The sequence below is a fragment of the Colias croceus genome, chromosome 2 (genome assembly GCF_905220415.1).
Source record: "Colias croceus chromosome 2, ilColCroc2.1".
Classification (NCBI taxonomy): Eukaryota; Metazoa; Arthropoda; class Insecta; order Lepidoptera; family Pieridae; genus Colias; species Colias croceus.
This window is the reverse complement of record NC_059538.1, coordinates 17,597-34,884: the sequence shown is the minus strand read 5'-3', so window position 1 is coordinate 34,884 and position 17,288 is coordinate 17,597. Positions and strand designations below refer to the sequence as shown.

The following is a 17,288-nucleotide window of genomic DNA, read 5'->3' as shown; positions in this document are numbered from 1 at the left end:
TTTTTTTATTGATTTAATTTTTTTTATTATAATATTATTTTACATTTTTGCAAGCCTGAGCCATTTTTTGTCTCCCTTTATAAAAAATACACTTTAGGTGAACATTATCAATCAAAATCTAAGTCAAAAATAATCTTCTGCTTTCAATCAATTTTTGTCTTGTTCATTGTCACGGTGTCCCGGCGCGGCGTGCCGAGACGCCTGCGTCACGTCCTGTCACGTCGCGTCACGTCGCGTCACGTCGTCGCGGGACAATGAGCCTTCAATACATCAATGTCGATCGGCCGCTGTCTTTCACCGCACAGCGCGCTACCTCGCAACATTTAATTAACATTTGTGAAGTGTTACATTTTTCCAATATTACACTCGATATGGGATTGTAATTCTCTTAGTTAGGGATATTTTACAAAAAGAAAAAGGTGCAATTTGTCGTAGTAATAAGTGAAGTCCCATGTCCCCGTAGTGGGGTAAGGGGCAGATGCATTATGCATACATCTGTTTCACTGATCGATTTTCTTTTTAGGGACAAGTAGGTGATCAGCCTTCTGTGTCCTACCAGACCGAGACATTTTTTTTTCTTCGTCTCCACCGGGAATCGAACCCAGGACCCCTCGGTTTTACGCTCACGCGTCAACCACTGTACCAAGGCGGCGGTCAATTTGTCGTAGTAGGTACTGTTATTTAATCTGACCTACAACTACTACTAGGGTCGTATAAATCCCATAAATATGCTACTGTTTACCAAACATATTATATTCCAATTATTATCAGCTAGATGACTATAAATAAATTAAGCAAATAATAGAATTAAAATAAAATTGAATCTCGAAACCCGTTTGCGATGTTTGACGTCACAGTCGCGATACGAAATGAGAACGGGTTATACAGTACGGGGTAATTCCCTTTTGATTTGATTTTTTTTTTTATACTAAAACCGGCAAAGGAGCGGGTGTACTGATGAGGGTGATCACCGCCGCCCATAGCAATTGCAACGTTAGGTAACTTTGCGATTGTTTTGCCGGCCTTTGAGGGACGCGTAGGCTCTTTTTTTGAAGGCATCCATATCGTAGGTAGATGGAAACACCGAAGAAGGCAAGCTGTTCCACAATTTTGTTGTGAAAATTTTTTCAAAATTTTGATTTCAATAAAAAAGACAATTTGTTGAGAAAATCACGTCATTCGGAAAAAATTACACAAAAAGTCAATCCTTCGTATTGAAACGGAAAGACATACATATAATATAAGACATTAATTCAAAACGATATTATATTGCATCATATTATAATAATATTTTCCATACTTTATAGAAGCTTTATTCTAAACCTGCTCATGCTAATAGGTGTGACGTGTGACGGTCGAGTTCTCATAAACAAAATATACAACTATGCATCTTTAATTAATATAAGTATTTCGGTATATAAATTCCTACCTACACCTACCGGCTACCGCCTAGCTGTGTGCTGCGGTTTTACCCGCATTGCTTCGCTCCTATTGGTCAATAGCGTAATTATAATATTATGTAAATTCTTCCTCGATTAATAGACTAGTACCTAAAAATAATTTGAAAAAATTTCTCAAATCGGACAATTAGTTCCAGGGATTAGTGTGTTAAAATAAGCAAACAAACAGACAATTTAAGTTTTATATATCACTATCAGCTCTGCGTTCCGAAGCGCTGACCGCACGACAATGATCCGCTCTAGAAGCTGGGCGGGCAATCGAACGACTCTCTCTCGTTGATAATGAACGTTTCCCACAATTTTTGATTTTGGTATCTTTGAATCCTGCCAAAGAAGTTTCACTTCTGACACGTGTGCTCGGCACACACGCTTTTTATGGAACATGACATATTAGGTACTCAATAATATATAAATCGTTTTGCGTCCCACAGTTCAATTTAAATGTGAATAATTACAGTGACGTTAGAACCTATTTTTCAAAAAAGGTTAATGTGAAATATAAAAATAACTTCGTTAAAAACAACCGACTTCCAAAATGGAAAAGTAAAAAATATAAAAGATTTGATATTATTAATTACTAGGTACATAATTATTATTATTTAGATGTGCTATTTTGAACGTTTCCCACAATTTTTGATTTTGGTATCTTTGAATCCTGCCAAAGAAGTTGCACTTCTGACACGCACACACGCTTTTTATGGAACATGACATATTAGGTACTCAATAATATATAAATCGTTTTGCGTCCCGCAGTTCAATTTAAATGTGAATAATTACAGTGACGTTAGAGACTATTTTTCAAAAAAGGTTAATGTGAAATATAAAAATATTTACCGGGAAGTGAATCAAAGTTACATGCTACATTTCAGTTAAGTCATCGAGATCAGACAAAAATGCTCATGTTATAGTGCCACAAACTTATCTGACCCGGTGACAAAAACTGGAACTACGTGCCGCCATTTTGAAATGTCACATTTTCACAGACTTTTCATATGGAATATTTTGTTTAAATCAAGTTTAAATAAAAAGAAATCGACATCAGTGACACTGTCACCGGGTCAGATAAGTTTGTGGCACTATAAAAACATAATAAAATATTTATTTCTATATTCATTGACTCTGCGCAAGCCGCTACCTGACGCCTTCGTTTTTTATATTTTTTTGAACAACTGACAAACTCGTTCAAAACTAGTTTTAAAATAATATTATTGAATATCATGATATTGATTATTATTATAACTTCAAAATAATTATTGTATTTATTACACTGAAGATAAACTGACGTCGTATTATTATGTAAAACCAATTTTACTTTGACTTTTCTCCAAAGCTTTTGATAGTGTGATTAGTGTGCATTCGTGCCAAAACTTGATGGTGGACATTCATTTACTTTATACATATACATATGTATATTCCTAGATTCCTAGAATGATACAACAGCGACAAGATACAATACGTACTACTTTCGACGAAGAGTGAAACTGGTCGGTATTAATATGAATGATATTATTTGGAGCTGCACTGGCGATTTGGCACGCGCGTACATTTACAATGCGTTATTAATACTTCACACAATTCACGGACTCGTCACGACACTGCAACTGTCCTGCCAACCACACACACCACACCACACCAAAATAATAGATCAGAACAAAACCCATATAATATACCTACCCGTCGAAACTGTCGTCGACTCCTTCGCTAAAATCATTTCAATATGCGCGAAACACGATTAAAGTAATTTTACCGGAAGTTCTAGTGCAGTTTATCAATTTAGCCCAAGTGTTTTATCTCTAAGTGTGGAGACGGCCCGATGTAAAGTCGGCACACGACTCGACAAATGACAATGGTTACAAATTACCTGTCTACGTAATTCATTGACTTTTCTGCCGTTATAAATAAAACATCACCTCGGTTATTAATTTACGTAACAAAATTAATTTATTAACATTGAAATAAAGCTTTTATTATTTATTTAAAGGCGGCATCTTGTTATATGAATCGTATTTATTTTTTCAAGTTTTGTTTTTGTGGATTTCCTTCGGTAAATTATGTGTCAAAATTTGCACAAAATAATAAGATGAAAGGAAAACGGTGATACAATAATATAATGAGAAGTGATGAAACACTTAACGGTTTATAGAGTTCGTGAGAAGACCTGGCACGCAGCCAGCGGTCGCCGGCCGCCGCGCGGTGTCCGCTGCGTGGCTGTGCTCTGCCCGCGCGACGCGCCCGCGCCGCCCGAGTGTTTACCTTCACAACTACGAGTTACGACGCTCTTATTCAGATGCTTTCAACGTTTCGGCCGCTGTTAATCTTTCTAGCGCGATGTTAACATTCATTTCCACCACTGTCCACTATAATATTTTGACCGATGAACAGGAAGTATCTTTTCGTAAATATTAACTCTGTACCAAGTGTACGTAATCAATGAAATAGAAGAGTTGTGAAGTAATAAAACTAATTCGCAACTTGTTTTCTTTAATTCAAAGATACATCTCGTTAATCTAGAAAAATAATAAACTTGTTTTTGTTGTTTTGAAATAATATGTATGCCAATCATAAAATTACCCGAATATTTTTATATTTATGGACTCATCCAACAAATACACAAAAAGCTTTATCTTCATGTTACTTTTAAAATCAATTTTAAATAAATCGCAATAGGTAATAGTGCCCCTTTCTGTCATTCACCCCGCGGCCCGCACATATTGTGCATTATGATATGGAATATATGTACTTTGTTCGTACTTATTATGACCACGTCTGGCTAATTTTGAGTCAAAACTTGTTGGTTTTGTGGTGATGGTACAATCGGTGTCAACTCAGGTCACGGCCGCGTGACGGGGCGTGACCGGGGTGCAACCGCGGCAGCGGGGAACTCCAATATTGACTGTCAACGGGCTACTTGGCCATTACTCTTACATTTCTCAGTTATATTGACTACATTCCGTAAAGGTCTTAAAGCTCCGTAATAATTATTGAGAAACGGCTTGTTGCTGATAGCTCGTCTTCGCCGCACATTTACATCGGGTGCAAAGTTTTACTGGTAGAAAATAATATTTGCAGTTAATATAACAGCTCTTCACCTGCCGGGTGTATCGTTAATGAAGCGTGTATCGTTATCCTTCTAATTACACCTTTATAATTTACATATTCATACTACGAAGTGACATATTCAAGTGATTAATTCCATGTTCGGGATCCGCCGCGTCACCCCCTCCCCCACCCCGATGACGTGAAGAGGGGGGGGGGGCGAGTTGGTTCACGTATTCCTATATGGTCTGCCCAATGAAAGCTTTTCAAAGATTGATCGTTTTTATTTGACAACCAAGTATTATTTGACGAATGACTGAGCTCTATGTAAGTACACAGCACAAAAGTAAGTAGGTAGGTATACAATTTAAAAAAAGAAAAATATTTATTCGTAGAATTTAGATACAATTAAATTTTTTTGAAATTGACAAAGGCATAACAATTGTATTATTATAATGTTTCTCTCCATAATACACGGGTACCACCAGAAGGAAGGTACCCTGTCCTTTGGGAGGCTTACGTGGGGACACAGGTCCAACACGCAGAGGCCCTTTAGAGAATTTTAATGTGTTGTGGGACACCAGCCGCAGCCTGCCCATGACTGCACTATAGAGATACAGCCCTGGGCAGTCCGCGGCCGATGCAGGACTATTGTAAAATATGGGAATTAAAAATCTGGGCTATGGAAGGAGGTGTTCGGTGGATCGGTAGGTTGGGTCTATGGGGACTATCAATGGACGTCTGCCCTTTCAATATTAAATATTGAAAGTAATGGCAGACGGTGACTCGCCAGCTCGGTCGATGGGCTCCCAAAATTATTATCTCCCACTTTTTCAGACAAGATTCTAAAGGCCGGTTGTTGCAGCATTTAAGAATGGCTTCATAGGTTTTTTTTTATTTAACATTTTGAAGGCTTAATTTATATGTTTTTAAAACAGTTTTTACTCTATGTACAAATTTTCCATAGAGAATGAGGAAATTAAAATAAAACATTCCACATACCATCAAGTTTATTGACCCTTGAACAAGTATTGAAAAGTGATAATAATAACTACACCATTTCTCATCAACGATTCATCTTCGTAATCTCAAATGTTTATATCTTTATGAGCAGAGGCGGCTCATGACAAAATTGGTGTTCACTTGAAATAAAACAACGAAAATACAATAGCGTTATTACAAAAAAATGAGCACCACATTATAATTAATCCATACTAATATTATAATTATTAATGCGAAAGTAACTCTGTCTGTCTGTTACTCAATCACGCCTAAACTACTGAACCAATTTGCATGAAATTTGGTATGGAGATATTTTGATACCCGAGAAAGGACATAGGCTACCTTTTATTGCGAAATATGTACCACGGGCGATGCCGGGGCGGACCTCTAGTAATATTATTAATGCGAAAGTGTGTTTATTCGTTTTAATGTGACATGGCCATGGGTTACTTTTGACAGCGGTGAAACGACTCATACTAAAGCGAATTTAACATCAGGGGAATCCGCGGGCAAAGAAAAATATATGATTGTTTTAAATAAAAATGATGATGATGATATTATCCATGAAATTAATAATGATTCCATAATTCCAGGGCCCTGGTGAAAGCGCCCAACAAACGGGCGAGTTTATACGTTCGCTAGTTATGCAGATACTGAGCCATTCTGCGCACGCGCGGCCTGTGGATAGAAAGCATAGCGTACGGGATGGGTGGGAATAGGTGGGTGGTTTACTTTATTCAGTCGTAAAAATTTCCAATTTTAGGAAGATTATAAAAATGATTTTAACAATAGTTAGGGAAATTTCGATTGACAGAAAAATTACGATAGGTCAGGAAAAATTACTATAAGTCAGGAAAATTTCCATAAGTCAGGAAAATTTCTATAAGCTGGAAAATTTCCATAAGAAAGGAAAATTTATATACGCCAGGAAAATTTCTATAATTAAGGAAAATTTGTATATGTCAGGAAAATTTCTATAAGTCAGGAAAATTTGTATACGTCAGGAAAATTTCTATACGTGAGGAAAATTTCTATACGCCAGGAAAAATCCATAAGTCGGGAAAATTACGATAAGTCAGGAAAAAATTCTATAAGTCAAGAAAATTTCCATACGTCGGGAAAATTTCTATAAGCTGGAAATTTCTATAAGAAATTTTCTATAAACAAGGAAAATTTCTATACGTGTGAAAATTTCTATAAGACAGGAAAATTTCTATAAACAAGGAAAATTTTTATACGTGAGAAAAATTTCTCTTTGCCGCAAAATTATATAGATAAGGAAAATTTGTATAAGTCAAGAAATTTTCTATAAGTCGGGAAAATTATGATAAGTCAGGAAAAATGTCTATAAGGAAAATTTCCAAAAAAATTATGTAAGCTGGAAAATTTATATAAGCTGGAAAATTTCTATAAGAAAGAAAATTAATTATATACGTCAGGAAAATTTATATACGTCATTTCTATAAACAAGCAAAATTTTATAGGTAAGGAAAATTTGTATAAGTCAGGAAAAATTCTATTAGTCGGGAAAATTACGATAAGTCAGGAAAAATTTCTATAAGTCAGGAAAATTTCCATACGTCGGGAAAATTTCTATAAGCTGGAAAATTTATATAAGAAAGGAAAATTTCTTTACGTCAGGAAAAATTCTATACGCCAGGAAAATTTCTATACGTGAGGAAAATTTCTCTTTGCCGCAAAAATTTCTATAAGTCAGGAAAAATCCATAAGTTCCGTACACTTAGATTGGTTGCAAATTTAATACGTAATATGAAATATTATATCGAAAACTTTCCCAAGTTTGCAGAACTTTTGGAATTTTTTTCACGACCATACAGCAAAAAAATAATTTAATTGCAATTTTAACAATGTTCCGGACTACGGACAAGGTTGCAAAATGAGATTTATTGTCGTCCCAATGTACCATTCACTTGACCGAAGTTTGAAAACTTTTGGAATTATTGTGAATTGATTGTCTTGACTGACTGGAATAATTGCTCTAAAGTTCTAAACCGTTGTTGGGCGATTGTGAAGGTAATATTATTATTTATTTAATTAAGTATTAAATTTGATAGATAAATTAAAAAAAATTAATCAGAGAGATAATATAAAAAGCAGTTTTTATCCTATTAATATTATAAATGCGAAAGTTTGTGAGGATGTGTGTGTGTGTGTGTGTGTGTGTGTGTTTGTTACTCTTTCACGCAAATACTTCTGAACCGATTTTAGCACACGTATAGAAGGTAACTTGGATTAATACATAGGGTAGGTTTTATCCCGGAAATCCCACGGGAACGGGAACTATGCGGGTTTTCCTTTGAAAACGCGGGCGAAGCCGCGGGCGGAAATCTAGTGTCTATATAAACACTAAAAATTATATAGTATTTCAAAACGAATTTAATTATTATTTAGCATAATTAGAAAATCCCCGAATTTGCATTCGCGAGCGTATTCATAGTGTTTGTTTATAATATAGGAGTGGCAAAGTCGCGCGCAATTGCAACTGTCATGCGATGCGCAACGTCGCTTGAGGGCGGCGCTCCGAAAATGGCTATTTTTCCATAGTAAATCTTTTGTTTCACGCGCAGGACTGTGGCGAAATTTCTCTTTCACTCTTATTGGATTTCGTATGCAGGCAATGTACTGAATGTTGTTTCATAGGAGCGCAATCGAGAGCGCTCCGTAAGCTCCTTTTCGCTCGTTACTTAATGAACAAGAGTATAATTATGTAATGTATTTTATTTGTAATGTGTAAATTTACCTACTTATTTTATTGATATTAGTATTGGAGTTTTTTACGATAGATTTTAAATATTGAGCAATAACTTTATTATAATTATTTATGGGAGTTCACTGCACCAGCGCTCCTGAGGACGAGCCGCCTCTGTTTATGAGTAGATGTTTGATGGTGTGATTCGGCGGCCACGGCGGCGCCGGTGGTGCTGCCGGTGCGGCCCCGCACAATTGGTTTCACTACGAGAGTAATGTCCATTGTTCATTAAAGTGTCGTGTACACCACCAATGTTCGCAGGCCGCAGCTCTATCTGTGCTCGTCTGTAGTACTGTTAGGTAGCATGTTGGACGTGTTGTATCGTTAAGTCAATAAGTAGTTCTGAGGAACATTTTCAAATTCCGAGACATAAACATCCTTTTATAGAAGACAAATTATTAAAAGAGAAACAAAATGTAGAGAATAGAATAAACTGAGAAAACTGGATATGGCACACTAGTGTTTAGTGACTAGATACATTTACTATTCATATGAAATCTTCGTCAATAACGTGTTGTCCGTTCGGTTCATACGGTGCCGGTAACTGGTTATTTTTGTATTCAGAATTGATAAAATTTCCATAATAAGGACAATTTATCAAGTTTAGTTCGATAGTTCCATCAGAACGAAACACTCAAGCTCAATTTGAATGTGCGACCGGCGACGTGTATCTTATAATATTATATGTATACAATCTAAATAAAAATGGGATCGCCAGTGTCACCTCAAGAGTCAAATGCTATTTGAAAAATACAATTTATTTAGAAATCCAGAAATCCCTTGCTCATCAGTAGCAATTTATTTTATTTTGTCTGACTCTTACGTCAAATTCAAAAGAGTGGCGGCCTGCCGCGGTCGCCCCGCTCTCGCCAGCGAATTTGTAGGATTTCACACCTTTTTTGAACACAATATCATTAATCTAATAACTACTATTTGTTTAGAACTGGTTCAGAATGATGGAATTTTTTTTGAAGGATGGATATCAAAACGAAAACAAAAAAAAAAAAACGAAAATATATTCACTGTCCTGCAGTTGTACACGTGATGTTTGTGAAATGGATAAATGTTATGCTTATGATGTTTGTTACTCCTTCACGCGAAATAGAGGATCGGATCTGTATGACAATATTTTATACAGTTATAGAGATGTGTATGTCCGGATATGATATATCAATTATGCCACCAATTCTCGAATTGATTAAAACGAACAACTTTTTAATATGTTTTATTCGTAAGGATATATACCTATTTGTTACTAGCTTTCCGCGCGCAGCTTCATCGGCATTGTACAAAACTTTACAAATTATATCCTAAAACCTTCAATAAGAACCACATGGAGGGTTGTCGCGTAAAAACCACAGGACAGTTCTTTGGCATATTATGATATATACGTACAGTTACTTACATATTTTGTAAAATTAAATTGTAATACTGAAATGATTTAAAAGAGCAACTATGGAGTTTCTTGCCGATTCTTCTCCATAGATACTGCTTTCCGAATCGGTGGTAAATGTTAAAAATATGTATTGACGTTTCAAAAGTGCTTCTCGAAGAAGTCTAATTGAATAAATAAATGTTTGAGTTTGAGTTTGAGTTTGAGTTTGATCTTCAAAAGATTTAACCATAGCATATGGGCGGTCAGCCACATCTGAGTAGGAACCAACTGAGAACGAGCTCAGGTACAACGTCGCTAGGCCGCGTCTTCTCGGGGACAGCGGATCGTAATAATCGCTATAAAAATGCTAATTCTTTGCTTGGATCTAGACTATTTGCATATTTTCATCGCGATCGTAAAATGTAATTTTATTTAAAAATATTCGCATAATTAACCGTTAAGGTCCGATCACACGTACGGGTCACAGGCACCATTGGGTATATAAATGGCCGGGCGATAGTGCCGTTTAGGAACTTCCTTGACACATATCTGCCGTTTGTGGAATTTTGTAATGAATGTATTTTCGAATGACGCGTTGTATCTAAAATCTACATCACATAAATCTAACCTGTTTTTAATATCTCGGTTTTTGTGATCGGAACACAATAGTCCCATAAATGTGACCGTAATCCCAGGCCGAACGTGAAAGCATTGCAGTCGCACAGGCGCGAGCGGGGTCGCGGAATAATATTGTAATAGGTCGCGGGCTGAAGGGCTACAATCACGCAGCATCTCCGAGAGATCGAAAGAAGATGTTAATTTAGTGCGGCCCGCCCGCGCCGCCTGACACATTTCGCTCCATCTATTAACAAAATTTGATATTCTTCTTAACACATTTCAGTTCACTCGCAGTTTTAAGATATTTAATTAGTAACTCGCCTTATGCATCCGAGATGCCGTGGATCTTTAAAAAATATATTGCATAGTATCTTTTTAACAGCCTTAAATATTAAATAAGCAGGTTTCTTAATTCGACACGTTAAACGTACCTACCAATATTGGTATGTTTATTCTTGTTGGAAAAGAGATACATTCAAATGCTGATCCCATGATAAAAATTGATGGCATGAGAGAATTTTTGCTAATTAATTACATAACATAGGTACTTCCAATGTTATTTTTTTTTAATAAATATTAAATTGTTACCTCTAATTTTTCATATTTGAAAATGTGTCTAAAATCGTCGTTACTCTACATTGTAGTGAAAATGATTTTAATTCAAAAGCCTATATTTTCTTTAGGGATGGTCTTTATTATGTTTTGTAATTATTTTCGCAACAAATACCGTCGCGGTCAGACAATGTTTAGAGAGCCACAGAGACAAAGCGAGCCCCAAAATGCGAACCATTTATTTTAATCTGCGTTCGAAGTGTCGCGTGCGATTGATTGTGTCACTTTGTGCGAACTGCGGGACGCGAGTTCATGTAGCCCAATTTATATTATAAGTACCTACCTAAAAGGTGTAGATAAATCACCAACACACCATTCGATCTTAAACACACTCACGATTAGACTCAAAGAGAGACGGCATGGTTCAAGTGCTATCGTGAGCGAAAAGTAAATCCTTTTACTGTTATCATAGCGGTCGCCGCTCGCCGCCGCAGCTGCAGGCTTGACCAGAATTTACTGCTCTCTCTTCTGCCACGGCCAAGCGCCTGCCCTCTATCATAAAACTCCACTGCAACGGCCGCCATTGTATTTTATTTAATTTAAATCTTAATAATATTCATCAATGATAAAGTTACGCATCTCTGTAGCCTGAACAGCGGTTACAAAAGGATAAAGAAAACCGATCTCCGGTACACGCCCTCGGTGCCTCGGAATCGCCTGACCGATACAAAATTAAATAGGTACTTATTATTAATTATTTTTGAATGAAAAGAGTCATTATAATTATTTATAATTAAGAAAGTTGAAAAAATCGGTGAAGTGCGAGTCGGATCGCGACAGTAAGGATTTTGTAATCTGTACAAATAAGAATAAAGTGTCCAGCAGTTGCTGAGCTTCGGTTTTTAATAATTTTGTTGTTATAGTAGCCACATGATATTATGTACAAATTGTACATAATGACATATTATGTACAATGTACATTATTAAATGATATTAATGTAGTAACTAGTAGGTACCTACAGACAGTATAATTTCCATGTGCAGTAGGATACCTACTAGGTATCCGTCCAACAAGAAAAACTAAATCTTGTACCTACACATTTGGTATGTATTGCCAAAAATTGCACATGGTAGAGATTGTGTACATAACAAATTCAATAAAAAAAAATCTATAAAAAAACTTAATCATAATAAGTATATCGAATGTTTCTATTTCGGATAATAATATATATAGGTATATATAATTTTATTCGGAAAAATATAAAAGTAATTTCTCTTTTATTTTAAAATTTCTCTCTCTGAATTCCAATTAGCTATGTAGTGAATTCAATGAGAAATATGTTTATAACTACCTATATTTTGTTCAATATAATTTTACATAAAGTAACTAGATACCTAATTAAATTAATAAGAATTTAACAGCTAAATAAACAAAACGTATTCGAAATTCGAATCAATTCAATAACATTTAAATGGCTTGAGACTTCTACTTGGTAATACATAATTATCGTTCGCACGTTTTGCGCATTTCGTACATTAATAATTAAACGAAATTATATACGTGACCATAAAATATTAAACATAAAATTGGATAATATATTATACTCACCGATGCAGAATATTATTGACATTCGATGCTACAGCTTCCGAGCGCAGTTTGCACTTTCGCGTAGCGCGCAGTGTAGCACAACAAAATGCGTAGCACTTTCACTGAAACTTCACTCTACTACCGTTACTCTACTTCATAGATGCAAGGTTATATCTTAGCCGTTAAAGTGCACTTGACTACGATATTTGGCGGCGACGAGTCGCGATGTAGTTGCGAAGTTTATTGCGCGTCGCGGAGCGGGCGGCACGCGGCGGTCGGCGGCGGGTCTGCGGCGCTACTGAGCGTCCGCGTCGCCGGCTCCGGGCTCACCGCTCGCCGGCCGCGCGCAACCAGCGGCAGCAGCGGCGGCGGCGGCTGCTGGGGAGGTAACTGTAGGCTGTCTAGTTGTCTACATAACATTTGTCTTTCATATTCTATAGAAATATGATAAACTTTTTCTCTAGAAAGTGTACTTAACAATTTATTTATAAAGATATTATGATGTTGAATATTAAAAGCCAGTCTAAACTGAAACTCAAACTCAAACATTCATTTATTCAATTAGACTACTATTTAGTAGCACTTTCGAATCGTCATTACATAAGTAGGTATTTTTAACATTTACCACCGATTCGGAAAGCAGTATCTATGGAGAAGAATCGGCAAGAAACTCCATAGTTGCTCTTTTAAAATCATGTCAATATTACATAATATGTAACTTATATCTAACTACATAATATATCATAATATGCCAAAGAACTGTCCTGTGGTTTTTACGCGACAACCCTCCATGGATTTTTATCGTCCATATAAGTATTCCTGAATACTGTAGTACGCTCTCTGAACTAGTACATTTTTATATATTAAGTTTTAAATTTAGAACTACTAAACACTTTAATATTGTGAGGAATTCTATTGTAAAAACGTATACCTTGACCTATAAATGAATTTTTAACTTTAGCTAATCGGAAAAATGGCATTTCAATTCTATTCCTGTTCCTTGTGCCATAATCGTGTCTATCTCCTACTCTTGTGTGTAAGTCTGCGTTTTTGTGTACATGCAAAATATTATTAAATATATACTGTGATGGTACAGTAAGGATACCAGTATTCTTAAAATGATCTCTTAGTGAGTCCCGAGCACGTAAATATGTAAATCTTACAGAAAAGAGCCATTCGCTCTATATATAATAGAGCGAATGGCTCTTTTCTGTAAGATAAATATAGGTTCTATATCTGCAGCCCTGCCCCACAGTAGAATTCCATAGGACATAATGCTATGAAAGTAGCTGAAATCTAAAAATTGTAATTTAAAGTGAAAATGTGTTAGTAGTTCTTTGAACAGATAATGGATGGTGCTCGTGCGGAAGATGGTGAGTGAATTAATCTAGCTGTTGATAATGCATAGGTACGTAATAAATATTAGTGCTACATCAGGGTGCATCAGGCATGAGAATAGAATTGTTTAGTTTAGGTAACTAGCGTGCTTGGAGTAAATCCGTCGACGCGCCTATATACAATATAGTCGCCGGCCGCCGCGCTGCTTCTTCTAAATTACTTACCTCAACATTATCTTCTACTGTGAGAGTTACGGTTCAGTGATGACCTAAAAATAATTGAGCTCCAACCAAGCTTTCAATACCTAGTTCACATAATAATTCATGTGATAATTTAAATACTGGCTACTGTAAATATGGCACAATAAATAAGAAATAATTCAAGAAACATGATGTTTGTTCAGATGAAATGTTCAGTTGTGTAAGCCCTTAGAGGCCCTTTATACACTACGACATCTTATATGTTTACATTATTGATTGAATAAATGTATTCGATTAATGCCATATACTTCCAATTATAATTTCTCGAATTGCGTGTGGTCAGTTAGCATTGCTCTCCGAAAAACTTCCAAATTACTTACTCCTTTAATCAACATATTTCTTTTCTAAAGCAATAAATAAAATGTGTGTTAAAACGGCCGTGGAACTTTCACAGGATGTCACCGTAACTTTTTGCGACCGGCTGTCCCGTCAGTCTTTTTGCGTCCGTAATATTATTGTGGCCGCTATGACGGCACCGCTTTCCTAAGAAACCAAAGCTTATAGTTTTTTTAATCTGTTGCTTCCGAGTTGTTTTTAACGACGTGGTAACTATGTCATGCTATAAAAAAAAGCAGCAGCAATGTAGAACAATGATCAAGAAATATTTTTCACCCTTTTTAGGAAGTTATTAACCTACTTTCCACTAGCCGGCGCTCTGGAGTTACGGCTTCCAACACTTGCCTTACATGGAAACATAGAAGTACCTAGTGTTTAATATCTTCAGACATAATCATATTTTCAATTGGAGAATCCATGCATATAATTAAGTATCGGTGTGCACGAATCCGAAAAAAAACTTATTTATATTTTTTGGTTTTTATGGCATTCAAATGCAATAAATATAAATTTATAAAGAATAGAAAAAATTCGATCACGAGGCGGGACTCGAACCCGCATCCTTCGTGCCATTCCGGGGCGGATGCCTAACCAACTCAGCCACTCGTGACCCGCCTGAGCAATCGAATTATCTATTCCTTCAGTTTTATGTGTCTTAAAGGACACACCGCGCGCCATCTATTGAGATGATTTAACAACCATCTCAACCAATATGAAGCACTTTTCAGTGAATTCAATATTGTAACGATGGAACACGACCTTTTGTTGAATTTATATTTTTTGGTTTTTATGGCATTCAAATGCTTCATAAATATAAATTTATAAAGAATAGAAAAAATTCGATCACGAGGCGGGACTCGAACCCGCATCCTTCGCGCCATTCCGGGGCGGATGCCTAACCAACTCAGGCACTCGTGACCCGCCTGAGCAATCGAATTTAATCTATTCCTTCAGTTTTATGTGTCTTCAGGGACACACCGCGCGCCATCTATTGAGATGATTTAACAACCATCTCAACCAATATGAAGCACTTTTCAGTGAATACAATATTGTAGGTTAGGTTAGGTTAGGTTAGGTTAGGTTAGGTTAGGTTTTTTTTTTTTATTTTTATAAAAGCACCCGCCATTTCAGCGTGTTGTTTGCTTTCCTCTGGAATTTTGTCCAGAGATGTTTGTTTTTCTTTAATCAAATAAATACGACACTATTATTTATTAATACATTAGGTCTAAATTAAAATTACAATTACAAAAATATGAAGCTCAAATTAACAATATCCATTAAAAATTTAAAATACAATATTAAAAGATCACGTTTAAAACAAAAGATTACAATTAAAATATTACAACACATACATATTACTAATATTACAATTTACAGTCAAATTTCCAATAATAATAAAATACTACAATTAAACATTTCATTTTAAAAACTTACATTAATTTAAAACATTAGAATGAAAATAATAAAACAATACGGCAAAACACTTATAAAACTTAACCCTAATATCACAGTAGCTTATCACAATTTCGTTTATTCACCACCCTCACAATTCTTTCGCAAAATTCCAAAAATTCAGTCCTCGTATTATCCCCCAGGGCCGCAGGCAGATTCTCACCCGTCATCGCGATGCCCAATTTTTGCTCAATAACCTAACTATCTCTTGCAAAAATCGGACACTCGAGCAACAGGTGAGAAACCGTCTCGTCGACTCCGGGCTGACACAGACACGATGGATTCTCCTTCAGCTTGAATCTGTTCAAGTAGAAGGTGAATCCACCGTGTCCAGTCAGTGCTTGTGTGGTGTGGTGAGTGATGTTTATTTTCCGAACTATTTTGAATGCAGCAGCAGCGCTTGGGAAAAAGAGCTTCGTGCCTCCAGCCGTCTCCCCCACATCGTATCTCCTGTCCCATTCCCCGATCGTATCCTGTCTAAAGATACGCTTGACGAATGAAACAGGACACAGATCATAGTCGGGTTTCCTCTTCGACCCCAGAGCGGCCTCTTTGGCTAATTGGTCAACTCTTTCGTTCCCGCTCAGTCCTGCGTGCGCCTTAATCCAAAACCGAGCGACCTCCCGCCTCTGCGAAGCAGCTTTTCGGAGGGCCGCCCTTGTTTGCACAGCAAGGGGGTGGGGGGAACCGAGTGTGACGGCCTGGAGGGCCGATCTGGAGTCGCTGAGGATGCCGACCTTCGACACTCCACTCTTGCAGGCTCTAATTACTACTCTTTGGAGCGCTAGAAGTTCGGCCTGGTAGACGGTGCAATACGGCGGCAAAGCAAGCTTGACGGCCTTCGTCTCGGCCTCCCCCTCCCATATGGAAAGGGCGGCTCCGACTCGACCCTCAATCTTGCTGCCGTCCGTGTAGATCCTGTGAACGTGGCTGTTAGCCACGTCGGAATACGAGTCCTCGTCCACCAGCCCGAACCCCAGCCCTTCCTGCTCTGCCGGATGTGGGTCCTCAATCGCCGGAGCCATTCTTACCACCTCCCTGTCTCCCAACGCTGGGTGCGACACCCCCTTCTTGATCCCATATAATCTCGAAACTTCGAGTATTCTGAGGTCAAGGGGGAATATCCCAGCCAACAGCATAGCTGAGTTCAGGGAGACGGTCCAATATGCTCGGCAGATCTTTTGGGCGAACCCCCGTTGTACGGTGTTCAGCCTTTTTTGGACCCCCATCTTTTCCACGGTGGGTGCCCACGCTGCTGATGCATACATAATAGTCGGTTCGATAACAGCTACATAAATAGTTCTTATAATATCTGGGCTAAGTCCCCAACCAACTCTGGCTGCCCTAGCCAAGAGTTTATACCGGGCGATTGCCTTTTGGCATACCGTCCCGACGTGGGCGTTAAAGGTGAGGCCGCTGTCAATCGTTAGGCCTAATATCTTTATTTGAGAAAAGTATTTTATTTCCACATTCCCCATAGCGAGCCGTGGCACGTCGTATT

At 37.2% G+C, this 17,288-nt stretch overlaps 2 protein-coding genes across 3 annotated transcripts in view; both read right to left on the bottom strand.

Annotated features, from left to right (window-relative positions):
* LOC123704317 (FMRFamide receptor-like) overlaps positions 1 to 12,687 on the bottom strand; it is a 117,265-nt gene extending 104,578 nt beyond the window's left edge. For both annotated transcript variants that reach the window (XM_045652649.1, XM_045652665.1), the window contains exon 1: positions 12,423 to 12,687. The gene's annotated coding sequence lies outside the window, so the exon portion shown is untranslated. The remainder of the gene's footprint in view (positions 1 to 12,422) is intronic.
* On the bottom strand, positions 12,642 to 17,055 carry LOC123698840. The gene is made up of 2 exons (XM_045645623.1): positions 16,209 to 17,055; positions 12,642 to 12,835 (listed from the first exon to the last, which is right to left on the bottom strand). Exons 1-2 carry the CDS (start codon positions 17,053 to 17,055, stop codon positions 12,642 to 12,644), a joined length of 1,041 nt encoding a protein of 346 aa, XP_045501579.1.
* Positions 17,056 to 17,288: the final 233 nt, after the last annotated feature.